The sequence below is a fragment of the Schistocerca piceifrons genome, chromosome 1 (assembly GCF_021461385.2).
Source record: "Schistocerca piceifrons isolate TAMUIC-IGC-003096 chromosome 1, iqSchPice1.1, whole genome shotgun sequence".
NCBI classification, from domain to species: domain Eukaryota; kingdom Metazoa; phylum Arthropoda; class Insecta; order Orthoptera; family Acrididae; genus Schistocerca; species Schistocerca piceifrons.
The window spans coordinates 1005049458-1005068568 of NC_060138.1; the positions used below are offsets into that span (position 1 = coordinate 1005049458).

The 19111-nt window shown below is 41.8% G+C and overlaps 1 protein-coding gene across 1 annotated transcript in view; it reads left to right on the forward strand.

Annotated features, from left to right (window-relative positions):
* Window positions 1–2418: 2418 nt before the first annotated feature.
* Window positions 2419–19111, forward strand: part of LOC124777131 (transcription factor Adf-1-like) — a 122426-nt gene continuing 105733 nt past the window's right edge. Inside the window, exons 1-3 of the mRNA XM_047252426.1 lie at window positions 2419–2424; window positions 2638–2776; window positions 3915–4118. Coding sequence (XP_047108382.1) covers window positions 2419–2424; window positions 2638–2776; window positions 3915–4118 — 349 coding nt within the window. The remainder of the gene's footprint in view (window positions 2425–2637; window positions 2777–3914; window positions 4119–19111) is intronic.

Here is a 19111-nt window from a genome sequence, read left to right on the forward strand (position 1 = left end):
GACTCAGGAATCGGGACGTGGCTGCACGATCCGTTACAGCCATTTGGATAAGATGCTTGTCATCTCGACTGGTAGTGATACGAGACCGTCGGGATCCAGCACGGCGTTCCGTATTACCCTCCTGAACCCACCGATTCCATATTCTGCTAACAGTCATTGGATCTCGACCAACGCGAACAGCAATGTCGCGATACGATAAACCGCAATCGCGATAGGGTACAATCCGACCTTTGTCAAAGCCGGACTGCTGTTTGTGTATGAGAAATCGGCTGGAAACTTTCTTTATGTCAGCACGTTGTAGGTGTCGCCACCGGCGCCAACCTTGTGTGAATGCTCTGAATAGCTAATCATTTGCGTATCACAGCATCATCTTCCTGTCGGTTAAATTTCGCGTCTGTAGCACGTCACCTTCGTGGTGTAGCAATTTTAATGGCCAGCAGTGTATGTTGGGACGGATAAAGGAAGTGATTGGTCCGTTAGCCTGTAATGTCAAGTAATTTGTACGCTATCAAATTTCTGCTTCTTATATGCTTTCATTTATATGCTATATTTTACGAATTTGGTTCTCAAAGCAATTTGTTCTAAAGTCTTGATTTAATCTGTTGCTGGCCATTTTTGCGCACCGGAAAGCAGGTGATATATTTGTTAATCTGTTTCTCCTGTTCAGAAGCTTAAAATATTTGACTGTGGTTTCTCCCGTTGTGGAAAATTATCTTAGTAACATTTAATATGCCAGGTTAAGCGCTTTATGCATTCAGTTACTACAATTTCATAAATCTTGACATTCGTGTGACTCTGTAGTAAGCTGGGATAATAATCAAACGTGGTCATTTACTCGTTTTCAAAATTTGGTTTTAAATTTATATTTGTATTTTTAAATGACTCCTAAATTGTACTATACTAGGTCAAGTAATCTCACCTGACGTTATATTTAATTTTTTATGCCGTCAACTAAGTGTGGAAATAGGCCTTGTTATTAATTATAATATGGTTCTTCTGTGTTCACGTGTAAGCACATATTTTTCTCAGGTTTCGGTTTAAATTTGTGGTCGGTTATAAGTCAATGGGTCAGGGTAGTCGGAAGTGCTAAATCCTATGACAAATTGTGTAGTGGTTTCTTGTTTCTCACGCCTGATCTTTGTGTGGTATGTTTAACCTTTTTATTTCAATGTAATGATCTGTGGTTTGTATGCTAGGTAGCATTCTCACGATTTTATTAGTCCTAGTTTGGACTGGTTGCTGCGCATCACGTGACCAACTTTTTCTATGCACATCCGTTCCTCTTTGGTCTTTCGTAGGCCGACCGAATGGAATCTGACTACGACGTGGACGATTTATGGCCGTGCTAGAGGTTCCGTGGTCCTGTGTTTGGTTGCGGAACTTACGATTAAGCCACGCCATATCGTTCGGCAGTTCCGGGTCATCAGCCAGTAGACTCCAAACACCCCAAGGGTCCGCTACTCCTAATGTATCAACAGATCTGTTAGTAACTTGAATATTATTTTGTATACCTTTATTGGGGCCATTATTTACCTTGGTTTTCCTGTGTTACAGTTCCCTTTGTAGGAACGGCATTGACAGTCTTATTACCCTCTTCGTTAATGGCAATGTAATATTCATGTTCTGCTGAATGTTTGTATACAGGAAATTGTTCCGTCTTGCTGCCTATGCTATCGTAAGTTTAAGCCTTGTTTTGTTGTGAAATGGGGTTGAAGCCTTAAGCTCCTCTTTTTATTATAAAATTCTTCACCAGGTTCTTACCGAAGGTTAAATTAATATTATGATTATCGTTAAGTAATTGGGTTTGTTTTCATTGGGATTTAAGTGCCTTCCTCATTAACTGATTGTTGCGTAACTTACGGCACCCAAAATCTCTGTTCGTGTTTATTAATATTCAAAATTCTTTTGGTGACCATTTTGCCAGAGATATTTCATAACTGAGTATATTGCTCACTTTAATGCTCACTAAAACTGTGTAATAAAAAGGTGGATGAATGTTTGTAAACCTCTGGTCCAGTCCTTCGCGAAATTCCCGGCAGTCACAATTCAGTCGTGAATGTCGCTTTCATTTACATTTATAAATATGTGTTACATTTATGTGTAGCTACTTTAACAAAGGTTGTATTTCTAATGATGTACCGTATGGCAGAGTGTATTTCTACGTTTCTTTTTTTAGTTTAGAACTTATTAAAGACTTGTCCCCTGTTTTTCTGGATTTCACCGCACTCTGCAGACGTATCTTATGCCTTGGCACACTGTTAAGGTCGATTCACACTTAACGGAACGTCCCCGTCACGTCCGTCACGTCAAAACATTCTTCCCTGTGTTTCTAATGGCTGTGTTCACACTCGACGTCAGCGCCCCGGAGCGTCTCCGTAACGTCAGCGTCACGCATTCTTTCGGAGAATGTTTCCCGTCATGACGGTGAGTTGGTTTTCGAAGGACTGCCTCCATGTTTTTACTCGGCCCCTGTTTATATGTTTTGGAAAGAGTGAGGTTTTGTAGATGTGGTTCGAAAACTTTGCTTGTACCTAACATGTAAGATTCAATTTTTTATAGTTCCTAGTTTCTCTTTGTTATTTATTCTAATTACAAGTAAGTTCCGGTGTTTTCTATTGTATTTATTATTTTGTTTAGATAATGGAGTTCGACGAGTATTTGATTGAATTAGTTCGTTCTCATTCAGAACTGTATAATATGACTGATAGGAGATATAATGATTCCGTATGGAAAGAAACACTGTGGAAGGAAATTGGAGAAGAGGTGGGGCGTCCAGGTAAATGAAACGCAATTTAATTTTACTTTCTACTAAGGATTGTTAAGTGGTACGTAGTTAGTATGTGGGAAAGTTTTCGCTACAACGATGAATATTTGAGTGGAGTACCGTGTGCAGCGTTCCACGGTAAAAACGTTATATACTGTACAAGGTGTTTTTTAAAACTTACAAACTCCAGCAACGTAAATACACTGGTGTTGACCGAATTTATGTTGTATTGACGTGCACCTAGCATATCAGGATCTTTAAATTATGAACTGCACCTGGATGCTGTATACACGTAACGGAGAATAGTTCCAGTCAGTTTTATTGGGCTGTATATTTCCAGTATTTATCTGAGGGAGTAGCACAAACTAATTTAGCAGACACTTTTGTGCTGTGCAGAGCATAAAGCCTCAAAGTAAAATATAACGTATCTAATGTAATAATGTTGCTATAATTTCAAAATATTGCACTAATTTAATATTTATGTAAATAACACACCATACAGAAAATCTGGCAATGCACTTGGTCCACTCGTATTCTTTAAATTACAAAAGTGTTATTGCTCTGTACGTTTGATCAGAATGAAACAACACTTCTTTTATGTAAAACAGACACATTGTGACTGGGTAATTACCAAAACACCTTTTAATGGGATGACAGAATATACAATCACTTACTACATTGATTCATGTGAAAAGGAAATAAATGGACAGTCATTCTTGTACCTAGTACGTAATGAATCTCCTACCTTATTCTCATATATATTTGGAGCTAGAAAAAGATCACAGTATACAAATATGTTTGTTTTCAGTTTTGTAAATTTCTAGATAAGGCTTACAAAGTTCCTTCTTTGTGTAGGCTTTAATTGAACATTTTGTAGAGAGCGTTTACTCATGAAAATTTTTGAACAAAAGTATGTTTTTATAGAAACCTGGATGATTTCCAAGAAATGGTGTCTATTGCCTATGTGCTGATTAACAGCATAGCAAATGAAAAGTACCTCATATTATTGGGAAGCTGTTGTAAAAATAAATGAAAGCAAACCGTGTTTGTGTCCCTGTTAAAAGTTTGGGAAGTCCCTAATTATTTTTTGAAAAAGCATTAGACTACCCCATGCACTCTATTAACAGCTGTATATGTTGTCTTATTTCAGGCCCTGAATGCAAGCGACGATGGGTGTCACTGAGAGACCAATTTAGAAAACGTGTTATTAAAAAAACAAAGAGTGGACAAGCTGCCATACCCAAGAAGCCATGGAAGTATGAGGAGATTATGGCTTTCCTGCGCCCATACATGCTGGAGCGGGAAACAGTTTCTAACATAACTGCTGATATTTGTTCAGAGGATGAATCAAACGGTAAGGTGTCATCACCTATTCCAGACATTGAAAATAACAGTGATTTGAGGTCAGAGACAAGCAGGCCTGTCATGCAAAAGCGTAGTCAAAGTGGCAATAAGAGGAGAACTACAGACTCTGCATCTGCTTCTCTGATGAATTATATTGTAGCGACACAGCCAAAGGAAGATCACATTGACAGTTTTCTTTCAGGGATATGTGCCAGTATAAAAAGATTGTCCCCATTGCGGCAAATACAAACTAAAGACGAAATTTACAGAATAGTGTCTGATCTAGAAAGGGATCAAGTGTGTGAAAATATTAATAGTGATACATCGTGAACAGTGCTGTTTGTTACACAGTTTGGAAGCACTTCTATGTATAAGTTGATTAAATAAAAAGTCTCTTCACAGTGTAGTTCTGTCTTAACAACCAAATAATGTAAACAATCACCTGTTACACCCAAAGTATTTTTTGTTGTGTTTGTGACTTATTTATGCTGATGACTAGAATTTTAGAGAACCAAGCAGCCAAGTCAGAAGTGACTTAACATGAAATTAATAAGAAATTTTCTTTCAGGATTTTGGTTAGGCTAGGCTTTCTTATTTTTTGATGGTGTGTGTGTGTGTGTGTGTGTGTGTGTGTGTGTGTGTGTGCGTGTGTGTGGAGGGGGGGGGGAAGGAGGTGAGAGATGAATATATACTTATTGATCATCTTAAGCCCTTACAGTGACAACCAATATTTTACTATGATATGAATTACTGTTCTGAATGAGAGCTACTGTTACATATGAAGGAACAGAAGTTTATCTGGTTATACTATTTAGATTTAAAATTTCAATAGTGTTGTAGGCAGCCAAAATCTGGTGTATCCTATTAGACATGTTTCCTATGGAGAACAGCATCATAGTAAATGAATGAACAGCTCACTGATAATTTATATGTAACTTTTTCGGTAATACTTGTATCAGGAATAAGAACGTGATTTTTTTCTTCATCTAAGTGAAACAAGAATCCAGGTAAGCTCTTTATTAACAACTTTCTTCCTAAAACCTCAAAAGTCTTCATTTATGAATTATAAATCATAAGGCTTTTCATTTTGCTAACTAGGATGCATTTTGCAGACTCACAGCATGTTACACCAACTCTTTCCCATCTTGGATTAGTTCAGCTATTATGAATTACTGACAGAAGAAATTACAAATCATACCCAACTGTAGATTAGAGACATTAGATTAGTACTTGTTCCATAGATCATGAATATGACACTTCGTAATGATGTGGAACGTGTCAGGTTAATAAAAGGTGTCTATACAAGATACTACATTACACAAAATATTACATGACACTTTAATTTATTTGTGGGGGTGGTGAAATTACTCACTATATCCAAAAATTCATCTAATGAGTAGGAGTTGCCATTCAGAAATTCTTTTAATTTCCTTTTAAATGCTACATGGTTATCTGTCAGACTTTTGATGCTATTAGGTAAGTGACCAAAGACTTTTGTGGCAGCATAGTTACCCCTTTTTGAGCCATTCAAATGAGATGTGAAGGATTACATACGGCTTTTGCTTTGCCTTAGTTTTAGACTTTCAGTACCTTATAACTGTGGATGTAATTAAAATGTGAAATAGTAACCTGTATCTTATTTATCACAGTATTAAAAACATGTATTAGCACACATTTCTGCAGTAAATACACCTACTTACACCAAAATAAATGTTAATTCTTTTCAAAAACAGGCATTATTCATCCACTGGAGTGTATAGAGATGCTACTGAAATAATCATAGTCTGTAATGGATAACCATGAAACTAGTGCTTTTCCAATATTGCATATGTAAATATTGTGCTGGATCAAGTTTGTTAAAAAACATGGTTTATGATATGAAAACAATACTGCTGCATCTACTGATGTTTTAGCAGTAACTAGCCCTCCAACAGCTGGAATCTTTAGAACTTCATGGCTCGAAAATTTATGATCATGATCTCTACCGATTACATCTCCTTTCAGCCTTCAAAACAATGTCAAGTACTGCTTTTCAGCCCTTATGAAAGAAATTACAAATCTGCACCCAAATACATTGATATTCATGTCAAGGGGAATAGTTTTATGTGGACACTTGTGCAGATTGAGAACATTCACAAAACTTGGAATTTTTCCCTTGTAATATTTATTCCCAATGCAAAAACTGCAACCTGTTGCCCTATTTAATATTCACAACATAACACTAGATATTATTTACATCAGCACATTTATTTGAACAAATTTGTTAAATAAGAGTTCCATTTATTTATAAATAAAACAACAGCTTTACAGGACCATTTAATAAATTTCTTTATTGTTGAGTTATATCAGTCCCAAGCTACTATAGTACTAAATGGTTGAATACATTTATGGAAAAGTGACATCAGCTTCAGACACCCCTTTCCTCCAAACTTTATCTTTAAATTCTCACAGCCGAGTACTTCAAGTGATCTGGTACTAGGAAAATGTTTCAGAATAATTTAGACACACTGTAGACATAGCCATTCACTCAGTGTCAGATATAGTGGAATTACAGGCATTCTTTTTTTTACAAATAGAAAGAGGAATTGTTTGAGAATATCTTTTGAACACATAAGAAAATACACATTATAATAACTCCCATGGGAGTCTACCAATAGGGGAATTGAAAAAATCTTTGTAGTGTTCCCATACAACAAAAGTAGATGATGTAGCTGAACCACCTTGTCCAGTTAGCTCCTGCAACACAAGGGTCCCATTTGCTGCTTCAGTTTGTGCATAAACATTTTCTTTGATATAGTTGTGAAGAACACATGTTGCCATCACTGTGTTGTCCACATTCTCTGGCATTGAATTAATTCTCCTAAAAAAATTCTAAATTTCTGGGCTAGTCACCCAAACGCATTTTCTGAGACTCGGCGAGCTCTGGATAGCCTGGCGTTAAAAGCACTCATGGCAATATCACCACTTGCTAGACTTTTTGGATATGGCCTTAATAAATAAGTTTTTAGTGGGAAGGCTTCATCACCAACAATCACATGTGGCACTACAACATCAGTACCAGGAAGTCTCTTATCTCCTGGCACTTGCAATTTGCCAAGTTCCAAGGCTTTCCCCAAGTTTGAATGGGCAAATATGCCCCCATCACTATTTTTATCATAAGACCCAATGTCTACATTTATAAACTTATAGTTGGGATCAACTAGTGCAAGAAGAACTATGGAAAATGTTTGCTTATAGTTATAAAACTGGGATCCACTGTTTGGAGGAGCCACAATCTCAATGTGTTTCCCATCAATTGCACCGATACAATTGGGAAAGTTCCATAGATCCAAAAACTGTTGAGCTATTCGTTGCCAGTCTTCTTCTGTTGGAGTTGGCATTACTTCAGGTAACATTGAATCAATTATTGCCTGGCATACTTCCTTAGCAATGTTATGGGCAGTTGAGTGCCCAAGTCGGTAACTGAACGATAATGTGAGAAGGGAATCACCTGTCGCCAAGTACCTGAGAAACATTAAATTAGTCATGAATAAAGAGCCATATAGAAAACTTATCTAGCATAACTTACAATGCAGTAAGAAATGCTGAGTGTTTAAAGCCACCCACAAATAATACACATTCACAAATCTTAATAGTGCACAGAGCAAATAACTGTTACATTAAGTGGCTAAAGTGTGTTATTGGAACACCCTTCTCCCCCTCCACCCCACCTGAAATCCAGGTTGCAGTGCTAGCTATTACGAAAAAGATATTAATATACACTGGAAAACAATACTATGTTATTTATTTCATATTCTTAACAGTTAACACTGACAGAAAACAATAAACATATTGTTTAATGTGCTTCACACGGCTTTTCAAATACGGTAACATAGAGAAAATCAGGTATTAAAGCCGGTGCAGCTTGCAGAAGTTTACGCTTCAGTCATAATATAATTTTACGACAAACAGAAGATAAAACAAGAATCGACAAAGTTAAAAAGCATAAATGTTTAAACTGAGCATACCTTAAGCACATCATCAGCTTCTGTCGTGGTGATATTGGACACCTAAATCTTGAATTTTTCTTCGTAATCCTCGTCTGTATCTTACTTAAAAGGTAAAAAAATTGTTGTTTAGACATTCTAAAATATTTGAAGAAGGACGATTCCTCCTCTTCCAGCTCCTTGTAAAGGGTATGAAACTCTCCTTCGCATTCTCGGCCTTTTAACATATTCCTGACCCACACTCTTTTTGGTCGCCGTTCTTCTTCCTCTTCATCAACGGCAATTGCAATCATTGCAAGTTGCTTCAGATTAAATTTTGGCATTTTATGAAGATCCGAAACTATGCCGATAATAAGCCAATAGACGATTATGAACCATCACACGACGTTGTGTCGACGTTGACGTGCCGTCTAGTGTGAATGCTCAGAAATTTCTCTGACCGTCGACGGTCCAAAACGTGACGGTGACGTTCCGTTAAGTGTGAATCCTCCTTTAGTCCTAGATTTGGTTTCACGCTTTCCACCTTTTAATATATGCTTATAATAGCATAAAGTGCGTTACGTCTTTGATTCAGGTATCGATCTGTGAACACACTGATTCAAATTTCTGTATCTTTGCTGTAACTGTTTCCTAGGTGGACAGAAGTGACAGTTCGTGTTCGACAACGAAAATGAGCAAGTATAGTGTCCTATAACGCAGTATTATCTATAAAGAAGACTATTACTGCACGCAGTAAGCTCTCCAGTTTTGATTCCGACGCTTGCACGTTATGTGCTCGTTTTCAGTTCGGGTATAACCGCCGGTTATTTACAGAATAGTAATTGTATAACACGGGCGTCACCCTCGACCGTCGCCTCTCCTGGACTCCCCATCTCCAGACAATCCAAGCCAAGGCACGTTCCCGACTCCGTCTCCTCAAGCTCCTTTCCGGCCGAACGTGGGGTCTGGACCCCTCCACCATCCTCCACACCTATAAGTCCCTCATCCGCCCTATCCTCTGTTACGCCCATCCCGCCTGGATCTCCGCCCCCCCTTCCTTTTATAAATCCCTCCAAATCCTTGAACGCCATGCTCTCCGCCTTGCCTATCGCATCCGTCTCCCTTCCCCCACGCGGATCCTGTATGACCTTATCCCCTTCCCCCACCTCCTCTTCTTCCTCGAAAGGATACGAATCCTATACACCTCCCGTAAACTCGATCCTCCTCACCCGCTCGTCTCCCCGATCCTCTCCCACCCCCGCCCGCTGCCGCGCCTGTACTCCCACGTCCCACCTGGTCTCCATCTCTCCACCCTCCTTACCCTCTCCCAAGGTGGTTTCCGCCAGCTCCCTCTCCCTGATGATGTCCTCGTCCCCTCCATCTACCCCTCCTATCAACTTTGACCCTGCCCCCCCTCCCTCCTGGTGTCCTTTCCCTTCGGCACCCTCCCTCCTTTCTCTTCCCTTCCCTTCTCTTTCCTTTTCCCCCATCCCCTCCCTCCCCCCTCTTCTTCCGGGCTTCCCCTCCCCCTTCCTCTCTCCCCCCTCTTTCCCCTGCCCGTGGCGTCCCTGCTCTCCCCTCTCGCTTTCCCACTCCCCCTCCTCCTCCTCCTCCTCCTCTCTTGGCAGGTCCCCGGACTCGCACACGCCTCGTGAACTTTCGCGCGCCGGAGATCATCGCCCTCGTTTTAGTGTCTGTGCCGTCGTGTCTGTGCCTCAGTGTTTTTCGCCGTCCACGCTCCTTCGTTCACGTGTGTCATCTACATCGTCAGTGTTTGTGCCCAGTGCCGACGGTTTTTCTTGTTTGTTTCATCAAGTGTGAACGGCTTCATGTTTTTTAACTATTGTATCTCCTGTTTTTTAAACCGCCATTCTGTTACTTGTCTGTCTCCCTTTCTTTTTTATTGTACTGCTTATGGCTGAAGAGCGGAGTACACTGTTCCGCTGCCAGCCCACCTTGTATGGGGTGTCCAAATTACAATAAAGAACAAAAAAAAAATGTATAACACATTGATACCTATAAGTACAATTTTAGGCTGTTCGTAGTAAAATATTATTTTTAGAAGTCAGTCAGACAAACATACTCGTATATTTGTATCTTTGATATGATCTTTTGTAGACTTCGCTTCAAAATAGCATGTAAGGACGGAATTAGTCAACAGTGTGAGGTATAATAAAATACTTAGGAAAAAGAGCTGAGGTGGAATACTTCAAAATACACCACACGTGGTTCCATTTTGTGCTCTTATCATGACAGGGAAGAGGGAATAGATATTTTAACCTAGCGGCCCGTGTTTCACGTTCTTCAAAATTCTGAGAACTAAAATGTCAGTGACTTCGTTATCTTTTCACTGCAAACACCTCATAACCTTCTTCTACTTCGTCAGCCATCTATGACGGACGTCCGGCGCGTTCTACAGGGTGTTTCAAAAATGACCGGTATATTTGAAACGGCAATAAAAACTAAACGAACAGCGATAGAAATACACCGTTTGTTGCAATATGCTTGGGACAACAGTACATTTTCAGGCAGACAAACTTTCGAAATTACAGTAGTTACAATTTTCAACAACAGATGGCGCTGCAGGTGATGTGAAAGATATAGAAGACAACGCAGTCTATGGGTGCGCCATTCTGTACGTCGTCTTTCTGCTGTAAGCGTGTGCTGTTCACAACGTGCAAGTTTGCTGTGGACAACATGGTTTATTCCTTAGAACAGAGGATTTTTCTGGTGTTGGAATTCCACCGCCTAGAACACAGTGTTGTTGCAACAAGACGAAGTTTTCAGCGGAGGTTTAATGTAACCAAAGGACCGAAAAGCGATACAATAAAGGATCTGTTTGATAAATTTCAACGGACTGGGAACGTGACGGATGAACGTGCTGGAAAGGTAGGGCGACCGCGTACGGCAACCACAGAGGGCAACGCGCAGCTAGTGCAGCAGGTGATCCAACAGCAGCCTCGGGTTTCCGTTCGCCGTGTTGCAGCTGCGGGCCAAATGACGCCAACGTCCACGTATCGTCTCATGCGCCAGAGTTTACACAAAATTCAAACGCGGCAACCCCTCAGCGCCGCTACCATTGCTGCACGAGAGACATTCGCTAACGATATAGTGCACAGGAGTGATGACGGTGATATGCTTGTGGGCAGCATTTGGTTTACTGACGAAGCTTATTTTTACATGGACGGCTTCGTCAATAAACAGAACTGGCGCATATGGGGAACCGAAAAGCCCCATGTTGCAGTCCCATCGTCCCTGCATCCTCAAAAAGTACTGGTCTGGGCCGCCATTTCTTCCAAAGGAATCATTGGCCCATTTTTCAGATCCGAAACGATTACTGCATCACGCTATCTGGACATTCTTCGTGAATTTGTGGCGGTACAAATTGCCTTAGACGACACTGCGAACACCTCTTGGTTTATGCAAGATGGTGCCTGGCCACATCGCACGGCCGACGTCTTTAATTTCCTGAATTAATATTTCGATGATCGTGTGATTGCTTTGGGCTATCCGAAACATACTGGAGGCGGCGTGGATTGGCCTCCCTATTCGCCAGACATGAACCCCTGTGACTTCTGTCTGTGGGGACACTTGAAAAACCAGGTGTACCGCCAGAATCCAGAAACAATTGAACAACTGAAGCAGTACATCTCATCTGCATGTGAAGTCATTCCGCCAGACACGTTGTCAAAGGTTTCGGGTAATTTCATTCAGAGACTACGCCATATTATTGCTACGCATGGTGGATATGTGGAAAATATCGTACTATAGAATTTCCCAGACCGCAGCGCCATCTGTTGTTGAAAATTGTAACTACTGTAATTTCGAAAGTTTGTCTGCCTGAAAATGTACTGTTGTCCCAAGCATATTGCAACAAACGGTGTATTTCTATCGCTGCTGGTTTAGTTTTTATTGCCGTTTCAAATATACCGGTCATTTTTGAAACACCCTGTATATTCATAATAGTTTCTTGTCCTTAATAAACTACTAAACTAGACTGGTTTAGAAGTTTAACTTTCCCCATCTAGTTTCTCTTTCCCTTGCAATTTTACCAAAACTTTTTTGTACCGTACCTAATGTAAAATTTTAGGTTACAGAATGTCAATTGTTATATAAATGCACGTACAGCGAATTAACCGAAAGCGTTTCAGTCATTCGTTGCTTATTATCGTATGATACTTTACGTGCCAACTGAAATACTGAGGTAAAGATAAGAAAACAGCCAACAGCTGCAACACGACGGATGATCTTTCAGTTCACAATACAATCCCCAATTATAGTTCTATGTAACAAAGCGCCTCACTCAGAGACAGAAAAAAAAACACTTTTTCGCCGCAGATTATACGAATTGAACGTCGAGCGTCTGACATGAAGAGGAGATGTCAGACCATCTCATGGGGGTTGCATTGTGAGCAGCCGACAGCTATAACAAAAGAGAGAATGTGATACGCGCGCACAACATATTCATCCGTTCGTGTCGGCTGACGTACTTCTGCTTTACATAACCGCTGTGGATATCGTAACTAAGGGTGTTAAAATATGAAAAAGTAGTGGAGGATCCCGACAGTGCAGCAAAGCTGACCATAAGTGGTCTTCGTAACCTAGCACTCAAAATGAAAATTCGGTAAAACTTTTTCTTATTGTTTTTAAATTATTCGTAGCTATTGACACGTCATAAACTAAATATCAACCAGTACATTCACCATGAAAGTACTTCGTTCCAACATTCCTTTAGGAAGTCGTCCAAGAATAATTCCTGCTGCCAAAGTAAGGTGCTGGACACAGCGACCTGTTTTAATAATACATACAAGGAATAATCTGTCGTAGCTGTACATAAGGCTACAAAGTACACTGATTAGTAATTGATGAACGGGTATGTGACATGAAGCATGTCAGTAATTGCTAGGTATGTTGGCAAAATCCGATAGTGTTGAAAGCGTTTTTGAATTTGACATAGGTAGTATAGAGGAAGAGTGTCATCTCACGGCACATTATTGCTGACATTTCTGTGTTGAGTAATACTCAATAAGTATATATATGATATATTGTAACAGGTAAAACGAGTTGACGTTTTGCAAATTGACTACGTCCCTGCGAATATCAAATGATGCATCTAGTGTGCCTAAAATGTTCAGTAAATGGAATTGATATCTCAATACATTACTCACAGATGAAAAACTAAGTTCGCCAACTGTTGCTCGTCATGTGATTCCTGGTTTCGTAAGGACAAACAGATGTATTGTGACTTATTACTGTCTTAAGGCATAATTTGCCGGCTGACAGATAATATATAACGAAAGTAATGACTGCACACAAGGCAGCAGTTTCCACCCACTAATATCCTGAGGACACATCTTCAAAAAATTAAGTATTTTACCCAACCCTTCACAAAATGTATATTCGCTAATGTAATTCGTCATAAACAATCCGTTTCAGTCCGAGAATAGTTGCCATGAGCCAAAGCACTAGAAAAAAAAGGATTACTTAAGCTGTCAATGGATCAGAAACGAGTTTAGAACGCGTTTTCAAAAATGTTTGATAATTTACCAAATGACTCACGTGTAGTAAAGTTAAGAATGAATCTGGCTTAAAATAATTTCGTCTTGACAAACCCTTTTATTCTGTAGACGAATTGTTACTTACTCGTAAATTTAAGTGACACGAGGGCAGCAACTCGACGCGGCATGGAGTCAACAAGTAGTCAGGAGTCCCCTGCAGAAATATTGATACATGCTGCCTCTTCAGTCGTCCATAATTGCGAAAGTGTTGCCGGTGCAGGATTTTGCGCAGGGCATGATTTCTCGATTATGTGCCGTAAATATTCCATTGAATGGGTAAATAATTCCCTCGAATTTTCTGTAATGTAATTCAACCCAAATGCGAACAATTGCGACCTACATGGCGCATTGTCAGTCATAAAAATAACCATTTCCAGTCACTTATTGGTTCAGCTGGACCAGCCCACACTATTCAGGAGCCATGTTGACAACTTTGGACCATTGCGCCACACTTTAATCCTATCACCCGCTCTTAGCAAATGAACTTGGGACTCACCTGGACAGGCCACGGTATTCCAGTCGTCTACGGTTCATCCGATATACTGTACTCACGAGCCCTGGAGAGACGCTGCAGACGATGTCGTGCTGTTAGGAAAAGGAATAGCGTCGGCCATCTGCTGCCACAGGCAATTAAAGCGAGATTTCGCCGCGCTGTCCTAACGGACATGTTCATCGCACACCACACCAAAGGGTTATTTCACGCAATGTTGCTTTTCTGTTAGCACTGACAACTCTACGCAAACGCCGTTGCTCTCGGACGTTAAGAGCAGGCCGTCAGCAGTGGGAGGTAATGCCTGGAATTTTATATTCTCGGCACACTCTCGACACTGGGATCCCGGAATACTGAATTTGTTTTCGAAATGGAATGTTCCGTGTGTCTAACTCCAACTATCATTCGGCCTTCGTAGTCTTTTAACTGCCTTCGAGCTGCGATAATCACGTTCGAAATCTTTTCACGTGAACCACCTGAGTACAAATGACAGTTGCACCAATTCAGTGTTATTTTGTACCTTCTGTATGCGATGCTACCGGCATCTGTACACGTGCATATCGCTATGCGATGACTTTTATCACCTCAGTGTATTTGGTCTTCACTGTGGCACAGTTCGGATTACAGACAAAACTTACGTTGTTCATAGAAGGTTAAAGTAAAATTGGATGTCCCGGTTCTAAAATAAACATGACACCGTGTCATGGAATGATGTAAAATACCACTGAGACTAAAATAAATGGTTATTGTAATCCAGGTTATGACATTCAGTGCGTCAAGTAATAGTGATCCAAGAACGTATTAATAAATAATGTACGTATTCTGATTTGCAACAGTGTGAGGCAAATCACTGGCTCGTAGCTGGCCGCACTGCTCCCCAAGGCGCGGCGTACCGCCTTCTTGTCGGTAATTAGCGAGTTACCCTAACCGGAGAGTCCTCGTCACGCGGCGTACATGACATTTACTGCCACTCCACAACAAATCTCCTTCTGTGCATATTAATACAAGCTACCTGGCTGCAGCTGAGTCGGTGTATGTTGATCCCTGACAGTTTCTGCGGGCTGCGCGCTGCATTTCCGCTGTCTACCTGAACCAATTAAGAGGTTTAACAAATATTTCTATGGCAACACCTAAGCGTTGCCACAGCTCTGTAGACAGCTACTTTTTTCGCTTCCCTATCGAAAGCTGGCAACGGTGCTGCAAACTGTCGGGGATCTTCTTACGCCGTCCAGACTACAGCTTGGGCATCGAATCTGCAAGTCATAGAATCGTTCAGTCATGGAGCCGATGAGTCATCGAACCAGCATCCGCTTTGGTGTGGGCTGTACTGTGAGGCCACTACCGATCAACTGGCAAGCTGACAGAACCGGCAGTCTGAGGGGTCACCTACATCGCTGATGGGCCGAGTGTCGAACTGAAGTCTCCCAGCCGCCGAGCAACTGGGCCCACGCCAGCGCCAGACGCCGCCATCCAGACGCTGGATCAGGATTTGCATCCAGAGGGCCCACACTCGCGTCCCTAGCCACGGCTGGGGCAGCTACCAGCACGTCCTGCTCTCAGCCTGGCTCATGTTGCATGAGCTCCTGATGGAGCTCAGCTGCGAAGCTTGAAATGCCAGTGTCACAAGGATGGGACAGCAGTTCTTGACATCTGCATGACAGCGTTTTGCTTCCGAGATCTGTGGTATCGACGCTAACCACCCAGCGCCACCTGATGTGAGCTTCAATTACTAATATAGACTACTAGGACGTAAAGAAAAAGCTCCCACTATCATCAAGCTGCTTGTGACTCACCCACCCCCCCTCCTAGCCTGCACCATAGAGCACCCAGACCTTCCGCACATTGGAGACTATGCTATTTAGCATCATGTCACCACATCACTGAACACAGACAAGTCATATGTACAAAGCTTGTAAAAACATGCAGTCCACATCATTTCGAAAAAAAGTCATGCATATAATCTATGGAACATGAAAATAACTAAAACTTCTTGGTAGATTAAAACCGAGGCACAAGACTGGAACCTTTGTCTTTTGGTTGCATGTTCTCTCCGCTATTGATAGAAATTTCATTTTGGAAATTCTACTCTAGGCAGGGGTTAAGACATTTCCCTGAGTGATATTCCCCGCAACAGAATACAGGAGAAGTTATGTGAAGTATGGCAAGTAAAAAATGGGTGCTGGCAGAAGTTCAGCTGCAACATTGAGTCCCAAGTAGTCCTCGGATAGTTGGTAGAGCACTTCTCCACAAAGGGCAAAGGTTTCCGATAGGACTCATAGAATGGCACAGAGTTTTAATCCGTCAGGATGTTTCAAATCAGTGCACTTCGCTACAGGGTGAAAATTTCTTCCGGATTTAACTACTAAGTACACGTCGTCACACTCATGCTTATCGAGATATTCAGAGAACCTCCACATAGCGTGCAATCTACTCTCCTGTTAATTACTGTTGACGCATCAATTTTTTGAAGGTTTGTGAAAAGCGCAAACATACAATATCTGTGGGAAACAGAACTCACCGTCATCCTGGGTTTCTGTGTTAGAGGCACGTCTCACGTAGCACTATCATATGGTTCGCATCAGTGAGCTGTAGCCTTTCAACAACTCACTTGTCTTCTGTGCACGAGTTCTGACGTTGCGCTGTAGCTGGTGGTTCGTGCACAACCTCTGGAAGAGGTTAGTTGTCCATAAATAAGTATCCAATGCATCTGGTAACATCAGACTGTTGTTAAAGGCCTGTGTTATCCATTTAACTTGATATATAATTGAATCAATCTGAAACCAAAGACAAATGCTCATCACACCAGAATTCAGAGACCTACACAGAAGCCACTCACTCAAAGGAATCATCTCCCAATACTGACAAACTAGCGATCCCAGTGGGATATCATACCAAATAAGCTGCCACCCGTAGGTTTGTATATGAAGTGTGAGGATAGCTCTGATACTACTTAGCCCTAGCCCACAAAATATTCCACACTCATTAGCAATCAAAGAGTCATCTGCGATATTATCTTCCACACCACAGAGTGTATACACAGTAAGACAATAAGCTAAGCTTGAAACTTCCTGGCAGATAAAAACAATGTCCCAAACAGAGACTCGAATCCCGGACATTTGTCTTTCGCGGGCAAATGCTCTTGAAGGGTAGGAGACGAAGCACTAGTGGAAGTAAGGTGAGTGCGAGTCGCGAGTCGTGCTTGGGGAATCCAGTTGGTAGAGCACTTGTCCATCCAAAATATTATGACCACCGACCTATTGTCGATAGAAACCCGTCCAGGCGGCGGTAACGTAAACTGGCGAGGAATGATTGCTAGTGAGATACACACACGGTGCATGTAGTATTATTGAGCATGCTGTCCATGTGTAGAATGGCAAAAGTGCGCGATCTATTTGAGTTTGACCGACGGCAGATTGTCGTGGCCAAGAGGCACGTCACAAACATTTCGTCAACTGCACGATTTATCGGGTATTCGAGGAGTGCTGTGGTGTCTCCAACATGTGGCGACACCAAGGTGAAACCACATTTAGACGTCGTAGTATTGGGCGACAACGCCTCATTACAGACGTAGGACGTCGTAAGCAGGGCAGACCGGTAAAACAGGACAAGCAGAGAACTGTGGCGGAACTAACACGCTTAAATGCTGAACACACAGTCACCGAACAGTACTAACGATGGGCGAATGTCGACGTCACGACATGGGCAACTAAGACTGAAATGGGCACGTGATCATCAGGAATGGACGTTGGTGCAATGGCAGAGAATTTCACTCTCTGATGAATCCTGATAGCTTCTTCATCATGCCGATGGGAGGACGCGAATCCGTCGTCTTCCAGGCGAGAACTCATTGACACCTATACTGCGGGACAGCTACATTATGCTCTAGGGAAATTCACGTTGGGATCCATGGGTCCAGTGGAGCTCGTGCAAGGCACCACAACTGCCGAGGAGTATCGTACACTGGTTACAGATCACGTATGTCCCTTCATGACGACCATGTTTCCTGACGGCAGTGGCATATTTCAACAGGATAATGTGCTATGTCTCAAGTCCAGGAGTGTGATAGAGTGGCTCGAGAAACGAAGCAATGAGTTCCTAAGATGTGTTCCTACTGATGTGTTCCTACTGACGTGCTGCCCCTCCCGCTACCACCCCCACCTCCAACCCTCACCTAACTCGCCAGATCTGAACCCGATCAAACACATCTGGGATGTTACTGAATGTGGCATCGGAGCTCAACACCTCCACCCTCCCGAATATTCGGGAATAAGGAGACATGTGTGCAGATGTGGTGCCAAATGCCTCCAGAAACCTAACAAGGTCTCATTGCTTCCAGGCCACAACTTGTCGCCGTTGTTATCTGCGCCGAAGATCGACATGCTGGCTATTAGGTAGGTGGTCATAATGTTATGGCTGATCAGTGTATATTTCGCAAGCATCTGTTGAATTAACAACAAAGCTTACTGTACCCCTCATTTGCAGGTGTCGCCAGCTACATGTCCCGACCTCAGCCAACACCCGCCTACAACAATTGAAACTATCCCTATTTGCAGCCGTTTGGCAGCCTGTGACGTCAGACACCACAATTTTACTAAGATACTCTCGAGTTACACCAGTAACTCTCGCTTGTTCTCACTCTGAGTCTTTCTTGTGATGATATCAGGAGCGGCCAGTAGCATACAAAGCGTATTTTTACAGACGGACTGTTTCTTACCTCCCACGTTGCAGAACAAGGGACGATTTTATCCTGCGATGGCCAAGGGGTGTCATTTCCCTAAAATAGCATCTTACTTTTTAGACCCACCTACATCAAGCTTCTAGAACATTCGAGTCGCATCTTTCTCTCCTCTCTGGGACGTGGTTCAAATGGTTCAAATGGCTCTGAGCACTATGGAACTTAACTTCTAAGGTCATCAGTCCCTAGAACTTAGAACTACTTAAACCTAACTAACCTAAGGACATCACACACATCCATGCCCGAGGCAGGATT